Consider the following 18060-nt stretch of genomic DNA (forward strand, 5'->3'; position numbering starts at 1 on the left):
GATGTCAGTGCACGTTAAAGAATCCCAGGTGGTAAAAATTTCCGGAGCCCTCCCCTGCGGCGTCTCTCATAGCCTTAGTCGCTTTGGGACGTTAAACCCCACAAACCAAACCAAACCAAACCAAACCAAACCAAAACCTTCAAATGCTAAAATGTATGAAACAAACACTCTCCAGAAGGAAATACGAATTAAAATATATTACGTTTCGGGACTCATAGGGTCCCTGTATAAAACGAAATGCAGAATGGCCGTGACTATATGCGCGATGAGCGCCATAAAGAGCATGGTTATGCTTCAGGCGTGAACCCACGTGTCAGATTAAGCACATGCGTGGCTGATTCAGTATGAAATGACTCTAGAAGCAGACGCGAATATCATGCTTTCTCAGTGGCTATGATTGTGGCTGCGTTCCAGGCGATAGTGTGCCCAGGTCTTTTCCTAGTGACCTTCTAAGGCGTTCGACTCGGTGTGCCGTTTAGTAACAGCGTTTTGATGTTCCTTTAGCCGCTTCCTATAGTTTCCTGATTCGCCGATGTAGGCTGCATCGCAAACTTGAGAGGAAATTTTATGGTCACCGCGGGGTATCTGCAATGTTCTAAAGCCTCTTTAACGCGGACAAGTTGTTGCCGAAGTTTCCTTGTAGGCACGTGGCAGATCCGAACTTTGTAGTCACTGAAGATAGTTGTCAGCGTTTTGCTGGTGCCAACTACAATGAAGCTCCCCCTTCTGGTCCAGACACCATTCGGCAGGCGAGTGATCTCGCATGCAGAAAAGCGCCTCCTGCGAACACGCATATTGAAGACAAAGGCCACCATCGAGCGTCTGGAAAGCGAAGTGTTCTTCGCCGTGCGCTACTTCGAGCATCATTTCCACTTCGACTTTGCTGACGTGCTACTGCATGCGAACAGCGTTGCCTGTGCGACGCGGGTGAAACAGCAAGAACAACGGGAGGCGAAGTTTTCTATGCTGCTTCAGCGCAACGGTCGCCCTTCAAGAGCCCATGGCGTCTTCAATCTTTCACCGAAACATCTGGACCCATTTGACCTAAGCCTCCTCCACCGCGGTTAGAGTTTTAACGCGAAAAACACGGACAGAAAGAGTAGACGACACGAGCGCTGCACCAAATGTAAGCGCGATGGTTGGCGCCGTGGAGCGAGCAGTGTGCAAAGTTGAATCTGGTCTGTGAAGTGAAGCACGCTATGTGCCGTTGGAGCTCTTTCGAAATTCCCCAGGGGCAAGAAACTCCGTTCTACTACCAAGAGAAACAAAAGCCACCAATAGCCGACAAAATAAAGAAAACACGGTAATCGTTCCGGCTAACAAGGGGCAACTTCACAGTAGTACTGTGCTGTAAGGATTATGTTGCGAAAATGTCGGCACTGCTGAATGACGAGGCTAGCGAAAGTAAAGCGAGACCCAAGAAGGAAGATAGCGAACTGAAAAAAAAAAAATGTGCTGACGGACTTCTTAAAGTTTGTTCCGCCTCATAATAAGAACCTTTACTACCGTCTGTTATGCCATGGTTCGGCTTCAGCAATATGCGATGTTCCCGAACTACCGTCTTTGCGAAAAGTTACCAGGCTGCCATGAACGCCTAAAAAGCAGGCTGGCGGAGGAGCGGCGGTGCTGCGGTCGTCAACCCTCATTGGCTGCTAAGATAACCTTCGTGTCATGAACCTGCGCCATCCCTACCTTACTCTGCTTGACAATAAGTTTCCTTATAGCCTGATTAGGTGCAAAGGGACCCTGGTTACTTCTGGCAAAGACGGCACGTATTACATAAGCCAGATGTGCTTTTAAGCCAAATAGTCAGCTTTACTATATCCCCTCTGTATAATTTGTCCTGGTACATCTACATAGCATACTGCGCCCGTTGGTTGCGACCGCGACTTATGGGAAGGATTGAAGGCACTTTGTCACAATGCGACGAAAGGTCGATATACAAGAGGATAAAATAACGGTGTCTTTTGATGTCAGTTGTCGGAATTTACGCGTGTGCCGGTAGAATTCGCGGTCCAGTGCTGTAAGGAAGTCCTCGATAACGACGAGACGCTAGCCAACCGCTCGCCGATTGTAATTGTTGACCTCTGCCGCTTCTTGAAGCTCTACTTGAAGAGCACATGATTTGTGCCTAGCAAGCAATTTTAGAGGCAAGTATATGGACAGCATCGGGGGCTTCAATTTCCGTGACATTCGCTAGCCTTGCTTGGGCACGTTAAAGTTCTGTTAGACCGTTCAAAATATCTCGGGGTGATACACAAAATTCCCGGTCAGGATTTTCAGGCAGCCTACATGGCCAATCGGTAAACCACCGGAAGTGACTAAAGGAACATCAATACTGCTAAATGGCACACCGAGTCAAGCTCCATGGAAGATCAGGACGAAAAAACCGGACATACTATACAGCCAGGGACGCAGCCACAATCATAGGCACCGAGAAAGCATTTCATCTATTCTGCTTCTAGAGTCATTTCATATTGAGTCAATCACGCACTTACTTACTCGGACACGTGGGTCCATTCCTGAAACGTAAGCATTCTAATGGTGGCGCTCATCACGCATATAATCGCGACCATTTCGCGTTTCGTTTTATATGTGAACAAGGGAACCGTACGGGTCCCGAAACGTTCTCTATTTTAGCTCTTATTTTGTTCTGGCGAGTGTTTGTTTTTCCCATGCCGTCATGCCTTATCCTTTGCCAGACGAGTTTTCGTCGAACCTTGAACTAACTTCCAAAAGTGTTATGCTGGACCTAATGGCAAATGAAGCAAAAATACACACCCAAAATATTGCAGTACGGCACACAGGGAACAACCGGTTAACTGTGATTAAAATACTGGTCAACGCGTGTTTAAAGTGCTATAATACTGGAACTACCCGCAATATAAGTAGGTAGTTGATTCCATACCTTAATCGCATCTGGAAAGAACGAAAAATAAAAAAAATGTTTCTGCGCGTAAGGTGTGAGCGTACCTTTGCACCATGATTCAATCGGGCGCTAAGTTTAGCCGGAGGGTGCGAGTACCTGTTACTCTTAATCTTTGATTCTCTGTGCGGTATTTGGTTACGCCTTTGCTTGTTCTGTTTGTCTGTAAGTGTTCAAGGTTACAGGAAAGAAAAAAATTTCCTGACTTAATCGGTTCTCTTGCACCTCTCAAAGATAAAACGTGCCGCAAGCATTTGTAACTTCTCTGGTTACCTTGCAATGCCTGTTGTTGAAGATTCCAGGCAAAAGAGCACACTCCAGCTCTGGTCGAATGAATGTATTCTAGGCCATTAACTTGACATCGTTCTTTGCTTTATGGCAACTTTGCTCTAGAAAAGCACAGCTCTTTAACAGCTGCTAATGACACAGTTTCGTCATGCATACACCGGTCTAAGTCGTGGGCAGTAGTTATCTCTGAAGATTGAAAACCGCGTTGATAGAGGAATAACAGAATTTGGAAGGAATGTTGGTTCTTTTTCTGGTAATATGTGTGAAAGTTTACAATAATTTATTTGGCCGCCGCGGTGGCTCAGTGGTTATGGTGCTCGGCTACTGATCCGAAAGACGCGGGTTGGATCCCGGCCGCGACGGTCGAATTTCTGTGAAGGCGAAATCTAGAGGCCCGTGTATACTGTGCGATGTCAGTGCATGCTAAAGAATTTCAGGGTGTCGAAATTTCCGGAGCCCTTCACTATGACGTCCCTGATAGCCTGGGTCGCTTTGGGACGTTAAATCCCCATAAACATAAACATATAATTTATTTGTATTGCGCATTTCCAACAATACTCTCTGAAAGCCTAAACACAGTCCACATAAGTTACTGATCCATCAACAATAGTCAGAAAATAGTCTGATTTTTAAAGGCAGTTCGACAGTAGACACTACGCAATTACTATAGACAAGAAACAGCAAGAACCAAAGCACCGACCCCTGTCGCACGCCCGATTACACATCCAAGAAACTAGATCCACAGCCATCAACACCTACAACCTGCATACGGCTAGTCACACTGCTCAGTCCTTTTGAAAAGCTCCTCATTAACTCCTTTTTAAGTCATTTTAAACATCAATTTACTTTGCGGCAACTTATCAGAGGCTTCCGCTCAACCTACACAAACAATACCAATCTGCTGAAGGTCAGCTAATGCTTTGGCGAAATCATGAACGGTGTCTATAACATATGGTGTCGTCGAAACCCCTCGGCGCATCCCATGCTGATTCGTGCAAGAACAATCCACTGGCCTTGAAATGAAGTCATATGCTTCGAAATGATTTGCTCCACCAGTCTGTAACAAGCTGAAATAAGGGACACGGGTCAACAGCTGTTCCTCAGCGTGCGGTTACCATTTTTAAATATCGGAATAACGGCAGCACAGCGCCGATGCGGAATGAGTTTGTAGCTATTTTCGAAAATGAAAACCAGGAAGAAAAACCCTCATTTGACATTTATTTTCCAGGAATGCTGCTGGCATTCACCAAAACCGCTGGCCTTCGCATTCAACGCCAGTAATAGCTGAAATACGCCCCCCTGTGTGGAGGAAATGCGGTCTATAGAATATGCCCTAGCACGTGTGGAAGCCACATCACAATCCTAGTTCCCGGCATACCCCGTTGACACTGTTTGAAAGAAAAAAAATATGACTGAAGCCGTCCGCTACCTCTGGTTTGGTTTTATGGGGGTTTAACGTCCCAAAGCGACTCAGGCTATGAGAGACACCCTAGTGAAGGGCTCAGGAAATTTCGACCACCTGAGGTTCTTTAACGTGCCCTGAAATCGCACAGGACACGGGCTTCTAGAATTCCGCCTCCATCAAAATCGCATAGGACACGGGCCTCTAGAATTCCGCCTCCATCAGAATCGCACAGGACACGGGCCTCTAGAATTCCGCATTCATCAAAATGGTCCATGTTACGGGCCTGTAGCATTCCGCCTCCATCAAAATGGCACAGGACACGGGCCTCTAGAATTCCGCCTCCATCAAAATCGCATAGGACACGGGCTTCTAGAATTCCGCCTCCATCAGAATCGCACAAGACACGGGCCTCTAGAATTCCGCATTCATCAAAGTGGTCCAGGTTACGGGCCTGTAGCATTCCGCCTCCATCAAAATGGCACAGGACACGGGCCTGTAGAATTCCGCCTCCATCAAAATCGCATAGGACACGGGCTTCTAGAATTCCGCCTCCATCAGAATCGCACAGGACACGGGCCTCTAGAATTCCGCATTCATCAAAATGGTCCAGGTTACGGGCCTGTAGCATTCCGCCTCCATCAAAATGGCACAGGACACGGGCCTCTAGAATTCCGCCTCCATCAAAATCGCATAGGACACAGGCTTCTAGAATTCCGCCTCCATCAGAATCGCACAGGACACGGGCCTCTAGAATTACGCATTCATCAAAATGGTCCAGGTTACGGGCCTGTAGCATTCCGCCTCCATCAAAATCGCATAGGACACGGGCCTCTAGAATTACGCCTCCATCAGAATCGCACAGGACACAGGCCTCTAGAATTCCGCATTCATCAAAATGGTCCAGGTTACGGGCCTGTAGCATTCCGCCTCCATCAAAATGGCACAGGACACGGGCCTCTAGAATTCCGCCTCCATCAAAATCGCATAGGACACGGGCTTCTAGAATTCCGCCTCCATCAGAATCACACAGGACACGGGCCTCTAGAATTCCGCCTCCATCAAAATCGCATAGGACACGGGCCTGTAGCATTCCGCCTCCATCAAAATGGCACAGGACACGGGCCTCTAGAATTCCGCCTCCATCAAAATCGCCCAGGACACGGGCCTCTAGAATTCCGCCACCATCACAATCGCACAGGACACGGGCCTCTAGAATTCCGCATTCATCAAAATGGTCCAGGTTACGGGCCTGTAGCATTCCGCCTCCATCAAAATGGCACAGGACACGGGCCCCTAGAATTCCGCCTCCATCAAAATCGCATAGGACACGGGCTTCTAGAATTCCGCCTCCATCAAAATGACACAGGACACGGGCCTCTAGAATTCCGCCTCCATCAGAATCGCACAGGACACGGGCCTCTAGAATTCCGCATTCATCAAAATGGTCCAGGTTACGGGCCTGTAGCATACCGCCTCCATCAAAATGGCACAGGACACGGGCCTCTACAATTCCGCCTCCATCAAAATCGCATAGGACACGGGCTTCTAGAATTCCGCCTCCATCAAAATGACACAGGACACGGGCCTCTAGAATTCCACCTCCATCAAAATCGCCCAGGACACGGGCCTCTAGAATTCCGCCTCCATCACAATCGCACAGGACACGGGCCTCTAGAATTCCGCATTCATCAAAATGGTCCAGGTTACGGGCCTGTAGCATTCCGCCTCCATCAAAATGGCACAGGACACGGGCCCCTAGAATTCCGCCTCCATCAAAATCGCATAGGACACGGGCTTCTAGAATTCCGCCTCCATCAAAATGACACAGGACACGGGCCTCTAGAATTCCGCCTCCATCAGAATCGCACAGGACACGGGCCTCTAGAATTCCGCATTCATCAAAATGGTCCAGGTTACAGGCCTGTAGCATACCGCCTCCATCAAAATGGCACAGGACACGGGCCTCTACAATTCCGCCTCCATCAAAATCGCATAGGACACGGGCTTCTAGAATTCCGCCTCCATCAAAATGACACAGGACACGGGCCTCTGGAATTCCGCCTCCATCAAAATCGCACAGGACACGGGCTTCTAGAATTCCGCCTCCATCAGAATCGCACAGGACACGGGCCTCTAGAATTCCGCATTCATGAAAATGGTCCAGGTTACGGGCCTGTAGCATACCGCCTCCATCAAAATGGCACAGGATACGGGCCCCTACAATTCCGCCTCCATCAAAATCGCACAGGACACGGGCCTCTAGAATTCCGCCTCTATCAGAATCGCACAGGACACGGGACTCTAGAATTCCGCATTCATCAAAATGGTCCAGGTTACGGGCCTGTAGCATTCCGCCTCCATAAAAATGGCACAGGACACGGGCCTCTAGAATTCCGCCTCCATCAAAATCGCATAGGACACGGGCTTCTAGAATTCCGCCTCCATCAGAATCGCACAGGACACGGGCCTGTAGAATTCCGCATTCATCAAAATGGTCCAGGTTACGGGCCTGTAGCATTCCGCCTCCATCAAAATGGCACAGGACACGGCCTCTAGAATTCCGCCTCCATCAAAATCGCATAGGACACGGGCTTCTAGAATTCCGTCTCCATCAGAATCGCACAGGACACGGGCCTCTAGAATTACGCATTCATCAAAATGGTCCAGGTTACGGGCCTGTAGCATTCCGCCTCCATCAAAATCGCATAGGACACGGGCCTCTAGAATTCCGCCTCCATCAGAATCGCACAGGACACGGGCCTCTAGAATTCCGCATTCATCAAAATGGTCCAGGTTACGGGCCTGTAGCATTCCGCCTCCATCAAAATGGCACAGGACACGGGCCTCTAGATTTCCGCCTCCATCAAAATCGCATAGGACACGGGCTTCTAGAATTCCGCCTCCATCAGAATCGCACAGGACACGAGCCTCTAGAATTCCGCCTCCATCAAAATCGCATAGGACACGGGCCTCTAGAATTCCGCCTCCATCAGAATCGCACAGGACACGGGCCTTTAGAATTCCGCCTTCATCAAAATCGCACAGGACACGGGCCTCAAGAATTCCGCCTCCATCAAAATCGCACAGGACACGGGCCTTTAGAATTCCGGCTTCATCAGAATCGCACAGGACACGGACCTCAAGAATTCCGCCTTCATCAAAATCGCACAGGACACGGGCCTCAAGAATTCCGCCTCCATCAAAATCGCACAGGACACGGGCCTCTAGCATTCCGCCTTCATCAAAATGGCACAGGACACGGACCTCTAGAATTCCCCCTTCATCAAAATGGCACAGGAGACGGGCCTCTAGAATTCCGCCTCCATCAAATTCGCATAGGACACGGGCCTCTAGAATTCCGCCTCCATCGAAAGTCGACCGCCGCTGCCGGGATCGAACCCGCGTCTTTCGGGTCAGCAGCCGAGCGCCATAACCACTGAGCCACCGCAGCGGCACCGTCTGCTGTCTCTGCCATCTCAGTCAAAGTCGTTATTTCCAATGTGATCTGGTTTATTTTCTGTCTTTTACGTAAAAAAATGCCAGGATTGTTTGACGGAAGCTTTAAGATAGTTGTTTGAAAAATGAAGAGTTGCTTCGAAGCTGATATAGAAGTTCTTAGTCTGTCGTCTACTTCCAATGCGGTGATAGGATTACCTTTCTTGTTACGTAGTATCTTTAGTGTACGTCCTGGTTGTCCATGGACTGCGCTTCTGTGTCTTTTCGCGCCGATTTAGAATAAAACAATCCACACGAATTTATAGCACTTTTAAATCGCTGCGATAAATCGTGAACGGATTCTTGTGCGACGGGCTAACTCAAATTCATCGAGATAAGTGGTCCAGTATAGGCGTGTCGTCTGCCCGTGCGTAATGTTTGACTCGAACCTGACTGGTAGGTTTTGCGTAAGCGCTTTTGTAAATATGTCTAGTAAACAGAAGGACCTTAGGATCAAAAGCCAACCAAGAAAGCCGATTCACAATTCCCAATTTTATTCGAATCAAACACAAGGTAAAGCAAATACTGAGAAAGAACTGTCACACTGGTACAATAGTTACCAGTTTGTCTGAGATTAAGCAAAAATAGAAGTTCCAACAGTTCATAGGCACTACACGCCTCTTTTTGACTAGGTGAGATCATATCCCATTCAGTGTGCGGGAGGTTAAAATTAGCTGCCGTTACCAACCGTGCGTCTCAATTGACATGCGCAGGTAGAACCATTCTCAGCTCCTAGAGAAAAACAGGTGCAGTGTTGGGGGGTCTTCAAAGGTGTCTCCAAAGTGTATTCATCACCAGATGATTTCTGACACACTGAACTCCAACTCTGCTGGCTTAATAGATGACTTCACAACAGTGGTCACGCCGCCACCACACAGGTTCCTGTCCCACCTGAACACTGAGTACCCAGCAGGAGCAATGCAGTCACTAGGTGTCGATGAAGTAAGCGATGCCTGCGCTATTAAACAAAGATATGTGCTTTCTGACAACAAATGTTCCAGTTTAGTAGGACTGTCAGTTATGCTTCTTGCATTCGGCAGAATGAAGCTCAGCTATGCTTGTGCTGTTTCATTAATTTGATTCAAGAATGAGTCATTTGAAGTAGCGCTTTCATGCGAAGTTTGTGGCACCACTGCATCACGGTGACTGCTGGAAGCACATTTAGATCCTAGTTTCTAATAAAGAGAACTTTCTTTTCTGTTCTGGTCCCGCGTGTAGATTTTCCAGTTTATCTGAAGCGTGTCATGAACTAAAGAAACCTTAGCGCCGGTGTCCCGATCGGAGACAGCGCGTTTCCAAAGCTTTCTAAGAACTTTGAGTGTTTCCTTTGCATAATCATTACCGAGACTTGGGAAAAAAAATAAATGCAATAAATCATATTCTCGGTTGGTGTCACGAACGGCTGTCGTACGGACTAGGACGTGGGGACTGAAACTGAGACATGCCAACAGCTTTTCTTTACATTCCTGTTTTATTTTTATCTTTGTGGCCTTACCAGAGACAAGAAATTTACCATAATGGACGCCTACGCCTTGGTGACATCAGCTTTTTTGAATGCAAGTGAAAGCGTGCCGTGAAACTAGTGCTGAGTGCGGATACTCTAAAAAGGCGTTCTTTTCACAGAGTTCAGGGATATTTCCTTGACAAGCAGACATGATAGGAGTTTGCACACAAGCTTAATCCAAAAAAAGAAAGAGGTGGAATTCGGACTACTCCAGTTTCACTTCTTTCCTTTCATGATTGAAATAGGTTCCCGTAAAATGAGGCGTAAATATATCACGGGAAAAGCGCGGAGGAAGTTGGAGAGTTTGAAGATGTTTTGGCGCAATGTAAAAGTAAACAATCTTTGCGCGTAAAAACTTTTGTTATGTGTCGTGTCGTGGCCTCTGCCAAGACGCTAGAAATAACTCATTTTTGTTCTTTTTAAGTTCCTCCGTTAAGTGCAATGTACAACTAGACGGAATGTTCCGAAAGCTTTGAGTCGTGGCAAACGAAGGAGAAAACATTGACGAGCGTAGATTAAAATCTACGCGGTAATACGCGAGTAGAATTTTTGTGGCGAAAGATTGCAATAAACGCCAAATTTTAAACTGCGACCTTCCCAGAACGATAAAAAATTATAATATGCACGTGCTTGCAATCGAGGGGCACACATATAACCAGCTGAAAATAACATGCAGATAAGTTTTCGGTTCTCTTACAGGTGGCTGAGATTGGAGAGTCCGTAGAAGGCGTCGTCTTCCACAACCGTAAGTTTCCGATTTCCGCGAAGTCTCCTGTAACGTGTTAGGAAGATAACAAAAAAACAGCTCTAGTGTTGGTTTAGAGAGTTAGCGCGTTACTCGAAGTGTAAAAGGAAAGCGACATAAAAGACTTCTAATGTTTTGCGCAAATGGAAAAAGAGTGGTGGCAGTCATATAAAACAGAAAAATGCTTCCACGCGAATACTGACCTGAAGCACACCTATCGCACAAAACCACAACAATAGAAAAAAGTTAGATGTGTCATGCAAAGCACTTGCTAGAACCCCAGCCGCTGCTTCAAAGAATTTCTTGCGAGCGGATTTTCACTTTTATTTTGTGCAGCACGAGCACAACTTGCGAAAAGGTTATCATGACATGTGCTTCAACAAATGCAACTTTCAGACGTTGTGTTCTCTTTAACAAAGAACCATAATTTCTTAAAATAATAGCTGCAGTGTGTTGTTACCCGCTTGCTTATTTTGTCGTTTCCTAAGTCAGCAACGAAGCAACGAGCATGCATGATCGTTCAGCCTCTTAAGGTCACGTCAAGTTGGAAGTGCTTAGTGCAGACTTTCCAGGCTTTCATTCGCAGCTGTGGCACTAATAGCCGAACAAACTCACACTTCGGCAATCTTTGATCCGTCGAAAGCTCCTGCACGTATCGCCGCAATGGTGTTGTGGTTGAGAATCCTGAAAGAAAAATGACAAAAAAATCAATGCGCTTATCATTAAAACCACAATGTAAAAGCAGGAAATGCCAGTGTATGCGTTGTTTTTTTTTTCGCAGATTTTCACCATGAAAGAAATATAAAAGAAATTCACTCCTTCAGGCACTCACAAAGTTCCAGCCTTGACTTTTATGGAATTGGCTGCCAGCTCAGCGATTCGATTGCTGTCGAAGTCTCTGAAAACAAAACGATACAAAGAAAATAGCTTTCTTTCTTGTTGCCCACAGCTGTTTTTAAGCACGAAATAGTTGATTATGTTACATAGGAAAAGTACCTTCGTCCAGCCATGTCAACTCTAGCTACTGGTGGAAGAGTTGCAAGAAAAACCGTAATCTTGTGACGGGGCCGCATAAAAATTACCGCTACTAATCTGGCAACGAAATTTCATTGTTTTACCCTGCGAAGTGTGAAAGAAAAAATGTTGTGCTCGAACACATCAAAAACACTGGCGTATTTTCCTGGTAGAAAGGGATTTGCAAAAGGCATTGGAGGAATAGGAATGTCGTGACCTTTTCCGCACGGGTCGGGAGTAATCCTAAGCCTGAGGCGCGCCTGGCGACGACAGTGGCGCTCATACCTCGCTGTTCTTAGCACACACGCTGCCAACGCACGCCACAAAGAGCCCGAAGCCCGAGGAGAATACAGTCAGGGAAAAGTTTCGCAAGATTCGACCTGCTAGAATCGCTCGCAAAGCTGATGATCATTTTCCGGGCCCAAAAGCGGTCAGCTAACTGTATACTGACGCCACATACTTCTCGGCCATGAATACTCAGACGCTATTGCACAATAGAGCTCTGTGATCAGGGTTTTTCTTCGCGCCTCTCCCTACCCCTCCTTTTTTTTAGATTTTATTTCGATTCGTTCAACCTAGTTGACCAAGTAGAAGATGCGGCGCCAGACTGCGAATCGATTCACCGTGGGCAAGCGGAGAAGTGCTAAGACCTCGGGGCCCAGGGAAGCAAGTTGGTGCTCACGAGGGCTGTACGAAAGGGAGCCTGCGGATTGGGCCGTGTCCGTTTGCTGCCTCTGTGTTGGTCGATACCAGCTCGAGCGTGTCGTTCTGCGCGGGAACGTCGCCAGGCAAGGTCAGAATGCTGGAGACGCGCGGCGGAGGAGGGCATTTGCTTCCACGCCCTCTCTCCCTCAGCCCTTCTGGCAAACAAAGCATGTTTTGCCCCCCGTATGCTCCTCCGGCTTCCTTCCTGGCACCCGGCTTTCGCGGGGCTAACCGAGTCAACAACTCTCTGGGAAGGATAACTTTCGACGTGCACGAGGGCGTTAAGTGAAGGAAGTGCAGCGACGGGGTGGTGAGCGGCGCGCGCTTTTTGTCACCCGTTGACCGTAAGAGATGGCCGGTGTGTACTCACAGCATTCCGATGTAAGTGGACGGGTTTAAGTCGTGCATGAACGGCACTTCTCGAAGTCCAGAATGCGTGATGCGCCTGTGACGAAGAGGTAGGTGCAATCAATAATGAAAGAAACGCCCTGAAAGTTACTATTAATCGTTATTTTTCGACAGTATACCAAAGTTTCAGTGAGTCAGATGTAGAATTTGTGCCAGCAATATTAGTGGAAATTAAAAAAAAGTCCGTAATCGTGACTGTGGCGTTCAAAATGTATTAACACAGCATTCCATCGTTGAAATCTTAATTGAGAAGGTACTGTACACTTACAGGTCCCTCCATCATGAAAGAGAACAAAGTTTGAGCATTTAGTTATTGGTTACTCCGCAAATGTATGTCACAAGCCTACTTTTTCCTTTCTTCTAACTAGGTTTCCACTTGATGTATAATATCCAAAAGTCTTTTTCAACTTTAGTGCAGAAATAACCATAAATTTCTCTTTTTGTGCAAACTCGTTGTTCCATTTCATAGTGGAGGGGCCTGTGCAAGGAGCAGGAATCCGATTTCTTTGAAGTGCGGGGAAACTGCCATCTATAAGCTACGAAGTTACACGATAGCACGCTTAGAATTTTCCGCGCGCCTCTTGTTACAGTTCTTCTAAAACGCTGATATGGCGGAAACGTAAATTTTTATCTGGTTTGTAAGCAATGCATGTACGCGTATATTCTAAGATCTAACTCATGCAGAATTTTATGCTAGCCTGTTTACATGTGTAGGCACTGGCCTACCATGGGAACACAGATGACATGCAAGGTAGTGGCCCACATCTTGAAATTATCAGGAGGAACGACAGTTTTCGAAACACAGAGGGGCGGCATTTGAGCTCAAAATTTCGATATTATACGTATAACAAAGAGGCTACCTCCCAATACCCTTTTGTTCAGCGCTATCATCACTGCGAATACTTTAAGCCACTTCACCCTGAGACTTTTCGCTATCACTACACAAAACTTGCAATATCTTTTTATCGTTCTGCGATCTTGCCCCAAGACAGCGGCTGAAGTCCTAGATATATAATCGGCAAAAGCCTCAGCGGCGCAATAAAGCCATAGACGGCACTTTCAATGGCGGCAGGTATAAAAGCTTGTGAGCAAGGACAGGTACCGGTGACGTGGTACCATTGGGGGCAAAAGTAATTGACCCCCCCTCTAAGTTCCGGCCCGTGCCACTCTGCGTGGGACCGCCACATGGCAAAACACTGCTGGTGTCGAGACTGGCGCAGTGGGCCCGTTTCGACACCAGAAGTGCTTTGTCAGGTGGTGCCCCTACGCAGAGTGGCACGGGTCGGAACTTGGAGGGGGGTTTGTTACTTTGGCCCCCTATGTTACATTCCATCGGTGAACCCAATACCAAGTTGGAATAGCAACAGTGATCGAGTTATTAGAGATACCATGCTTGTATGCGCACTGTACGTCGCTGCCCGCCAGTTTGAAAGAATGCACCTAGACATTCCCTCTCAGTTCGGGCAGGCTAATAACGTAATAGCCGCACTGTTTACACAGTACCGCACAAAACACCAAAGTGAATACGTGCGCTTTAATTTGTCATTCTCAGAGGCGTTCTGCTAAAAACAGCACGGGATGCGAGCGACCGAACCAAATTTGTCGCGCCATTGAATTTCTTCTTTTCAGAGCGGTTACTTTTACTCGACGACGTGGCTTCATGCGTAAGCAGTCAAATTTTAAGTTTTTCATGCAATAGATAGCATAGTGGGTCAACAGTATGCAGAAGTAATAATATTTTTTTGTGAAGCTAAATATTGCTGAATATCATTTATTAAGAAAATTTGCGCAAGACCTATACGACAGCAAACCAAGCGGTCTACGATACTTGGACTCAAAACTTCAAAGCAACCGTTCTTCTCGCTGTCCAACATCTAGCACGCGTCAGCTGTATCGGAGAAATTTTTGCTATATTCTTTTCAACCATTAGAGCATAGTACACAGTGGAGAGTGATTTGAAAGGTGCCGGAATTTGGGCTCTCAAAATTATACCGAGATGCAGGTTATAAAAACTGTCAGAAAATATCTCAAACACAGGAGACTGGTAAGTCATAGCTGCAAAACAAAATGCCGCCGGGAAATGAGCTGTAAGAGCAACCTTCATGAACGAAGAAAACGAATGAGAGAGGTCGAAAAACGCTGAAGAAACTAATCTAGTGCTCGAAACGAAAATTTCAGGACGGCACGGTAGAAAGCATATGAAACATTTTTTCACTTTTTGAGGTGGCAGCAAAAAAGAAAAATGCAGTTAAAGCAGGTCGCTGCTTGCAGCTGTGCTAAGCTGACGTCGAATGCGAGACTTTGAAGCTAATTAAATAAACCGACAAACCTAGTATGACGTGACAAGCTTCATTAAAAACCTTATTTCTCGGTTTCTTCAAGTTGTTTATATTGCGAAAAATACAATTTAAATACTGCGTATAGTGTACCATCGGGGGCAAAAGTAACAGACCACCTCTCCAAGTTCCGACCTGTGCCTCTCTGCGTATAGAGTGCAGCCTGACAAAGCACTTCATGGCACCGGTCTCTATACCAGAAGTGTTTTGTCAGGTGGCGCCGCCACGCAGAGTGGCGCGGTCCAGAACTTGGAGGGGGTCTTTTACTTTTGCCCCCCATGGTACATCGCTGTTGGATACACACCAGTGCGCTCTGGGCTTGACGCTTTCTTACGTGTCAGTCCTAGAAAAAGAAAAATAAGAAAGCCAACGCACTTGCTTAGAGTAGTGTCCCAACATTTTAATATGCAGTACAGCAAAGAAGAATTGTACAGTGGCACGGTAAACATTGAACAGTAGCTGACGTCTTTAACTACTACAGATCACCTCCATGTTTTTGCAGTGCAGTGAGACGCTCTTCTCCAGTCGTGTGTTTCTTGTCGCCCCACCCTGTGGCCCCCTGTCGTCCCGTTATGTCATTTGGCAAGGCATGCTTTTTTATGCAATTATTTCGAAGAGAAACGGCCTTGCCATTTATAAATGTTACACTACTGTTCCGATGACAAGTGGAGATTATCCCGAAAGGCTTACACCTTCATAGTGCAGCTGCTTCCATGCAGCTTATCCTTCATGCTTGATCAAGGGCTTAAACTGATGTGACGAATAGGCAGAATATGTGTCTAAGCCACAGCGACTAGTGTTCATAAAAAGAAACTTTTCAGTGCTTTTTAATATAGTTGTTAGTAATAATTTGCGTCCCTACCTCGCATCACCGACGGTCTTCTCAGGACAGAAAGTCACGTCCTTTTATGAAGGCCAATTAGGTTTGTTCTTCGAAAACATAGCGCAAAAAGGACACGGACGGCATAGAAGTGGACAGGACAGGCGCTAACTTGCAACTTTATTTTCGAAAATGCCACCACGTCTAATATATAGGAGGCGATCACCACCATCAAGCGATGAGCATGCGCAAAGAAGAGGACAATAAAGATTACAGCGCATGGAAAATAAGCAAAAATTACGATAAAATAAGAAAAGGAAAACACGTTGCCGGGTGAACAAACGAACAGAAAAGAGACATCGAGTACTGAAACTTACAGTTACCGTAAGTTTCAGTACGCGATGTCTCTTTTCTGCTCGTTTGTTCCCCCGGCGCCATGTTTTCGTTTTCTTCGTAATTTTTGCTTATTTTCCACGCGCTGTAATCTTGATTGTGCTCTTCTTTGCGCATGCTCAGCGCTTGATGGTGGTGATCGGCTCCTATATATTAGACGTGGTGGCATTTCGAAAATAAAGTTGCAAGTTAGCGCCTGTCCTGTCAGCTTCTATGCCGTCCGTGCCCTTTTTGCGCTATGTTTTCGAAGAACTATTACCAACTAGCCCAAACCAAGCTACTGTTACATAGGTTTGTTTTTCATACATTCCCATCCCTCTCCTCCCGTGCAGGGTAGTAAACCGGTGCGTTCTCCTGGTTAACCGTCCTGCCTTTATTTCTCCTCTCTATCTCTTTAATAGGTTTGCTCACTCTATTGTCAACACACCAGGTTCACAGCAGAAATATTCATAGCCGTTTAATGCACATATCTGTGAGCCCAGCTCCGCTGTGGGCGTCGTGACGCAGTTACTGCAGTATTGACAGCGCTTCTGAAACGAGGGTGAATCCACGAAGAACAGCTTAGACGTTCTCACTGCGGTAAACGCAGTGGGTATTCTGTGCCGGATGAATCTAGCCTAGCTAGACAGCAACATGTCCGTTCCTCGTTGCCTGAAATACAGTGGGCTCCTCGGCGTGTGATAGATTAGCTTAGTTGAAATGTCAGCGCAACTAAGGTCAAGGGAGTGCCGGTAGCGGCGTGTGGCCGCCTTTTAAAAGTGCCAGCACCGACTTTAGAATACAGAATACTTTATTGAGGGTTCGCAAACATATTACGGTGTCCCATATGATAGGACTTGAATCAGTAAAGCACGACAAGAGGCATGGGAGGATTAATTGCCGTACATAGCGAGGAAAAAGAGGAGAGAGTGTTGAGAGTACTTCATGCTATACTCCACTTTTCGTTTTAGAATGTGGGCACCTCGGCTTGAATATATATCTTGAACATGAGAGAGAGGTCCAAGCAACTCTGAAGGCGCTCGGAAGGTAAGCCGCTATTAGAGACGCTTTACTCGTTCCTTTTTGTCACCAAAGAAAATGGGAGAGGCAGAGAGAGAGAGAGAAAGGAAGAAAGAAGGAAAGAAGGAAAGAAAGACAGAAAGAAAGAAAGAAGGAAAGAAAGAAAGAAAGAAAGAAAGAAGGAAAGAAGGAAAGAAAGAAAGAAAAGAAGAAACTGAGGACGGAAGAAAGAAAGAGAAAAACGAAAGAAGGAAAGGGAATTTATTGAAGAAAAGGTTTAATGTACGAAGTATAGCTATCTTGAAACGTAAATAAATCTTTTCTGCTCGGTCTTCTACGAGGTCTCTTGACACTGTGTTAAGGTCTTACCAAGCTTTGGGTTATTATCTCAAAACTTGAGCACGATGTTCAGGAATGCATATGAGGTCTCATGCGCAATTTTCCTTTCCTCCTTCGAATAACTACGGAGACTGCAAAAAACAAAACAAAAAAAAAAACACAAGGAATAGAACAACAAAACAGTGCCTTGTTCGTGTACGCGTTTTTGCGCACCGGGGGATTATTCCAGTTCCCATAATCTCCGTCGGTGTTACTAAGCTGGGATTTCAGCTGCGCTTCATGTTTTAGTTAAAAAAAAATCCAGAAGGTGTTGCTATATTCAAGCTTGTTTATTCTGAACCTGAGCGTTTTGTAAAGTGCCGCAGTGATTAAAATTAGACGCTTCCTCGAGTGTGTGCGAGGGTTCTGAACACAAGCTTAGCAAGATGAAAAGCGGCGTTTGGCGAATTGTTTCGGCCATGCTGCCTAATTTTACCTTCTGAAAGAAACGACAAACTTTTATGCTCAATAGCGAGCTGAGTAATTTTAGCCCGCTTGCGGCCTGCCGTCGTTCGCGATTCATATCTCAGATGCGGTCTTGATTTCTTTGAAGAGAGTGCTGCCAAAATTAGAACTTTTTCTTGCTTAGGAATAATACAACACAGAATAAAATAAAAAAATAGAGATCACTGCGGCGACCTGCA

General features: G+C 46.3%; 1 protein-coding gene across 4 annotated transcripts in view; it reads right to left on the minus strand.

Annotated features, from left to right (window-relative positions):
- The window catches only part of Lgr1 (Leucine-rich repeat-containing G protein-coupled receptor 1), a 211619-nt gene that overhangs the window by 27147 nt on the left and 166412 nt on the right, over positions 1–18060 (minus strand). For 2 of the 4 annotated variants that reach the window (XM_089579513.1, XM_089579514.1), the window contains exons 5-8: positions 12453–12527; positions 11196–11261; positions 10979–11047; positions 10316–10390 (exon numbers count right to left, since the gene is read on the minus strand). In XM_089579513.1, coding sequence (XP_089435639.1) covers positions 10316–10390; positions 10979–11047; positions 11196–11261; positions 12453–12527 — 285 coding nt within the window. Of the gene's footprint in view, positions 1–10315; positions 10391–10978; positions 11048–11195; positions 11262–11359; positions 12407–12452; positions 12528–18060 lie in introns of those variants that run through there. The other 2 variants (XM_089579515.1, XM_089579516.1) reach the window with 2 other exon arrangements.

Source organism: Amblyomma mixtum, chromosome 3, assembly GCF_055824585.1.
Source record: "Amblyomma mixtum isolate Tamu chromosome 3, ASM5582458v1, whole genome shotgun sequence".
In the NCBI taxonomy this organism is placed as follows: domain Eukaryota; kingdom Metazoa; phylum Arthropoda; class Arachnida; order Ixodida; family Ixodidae; genus Amblyomma; species Amblyomma mixtum.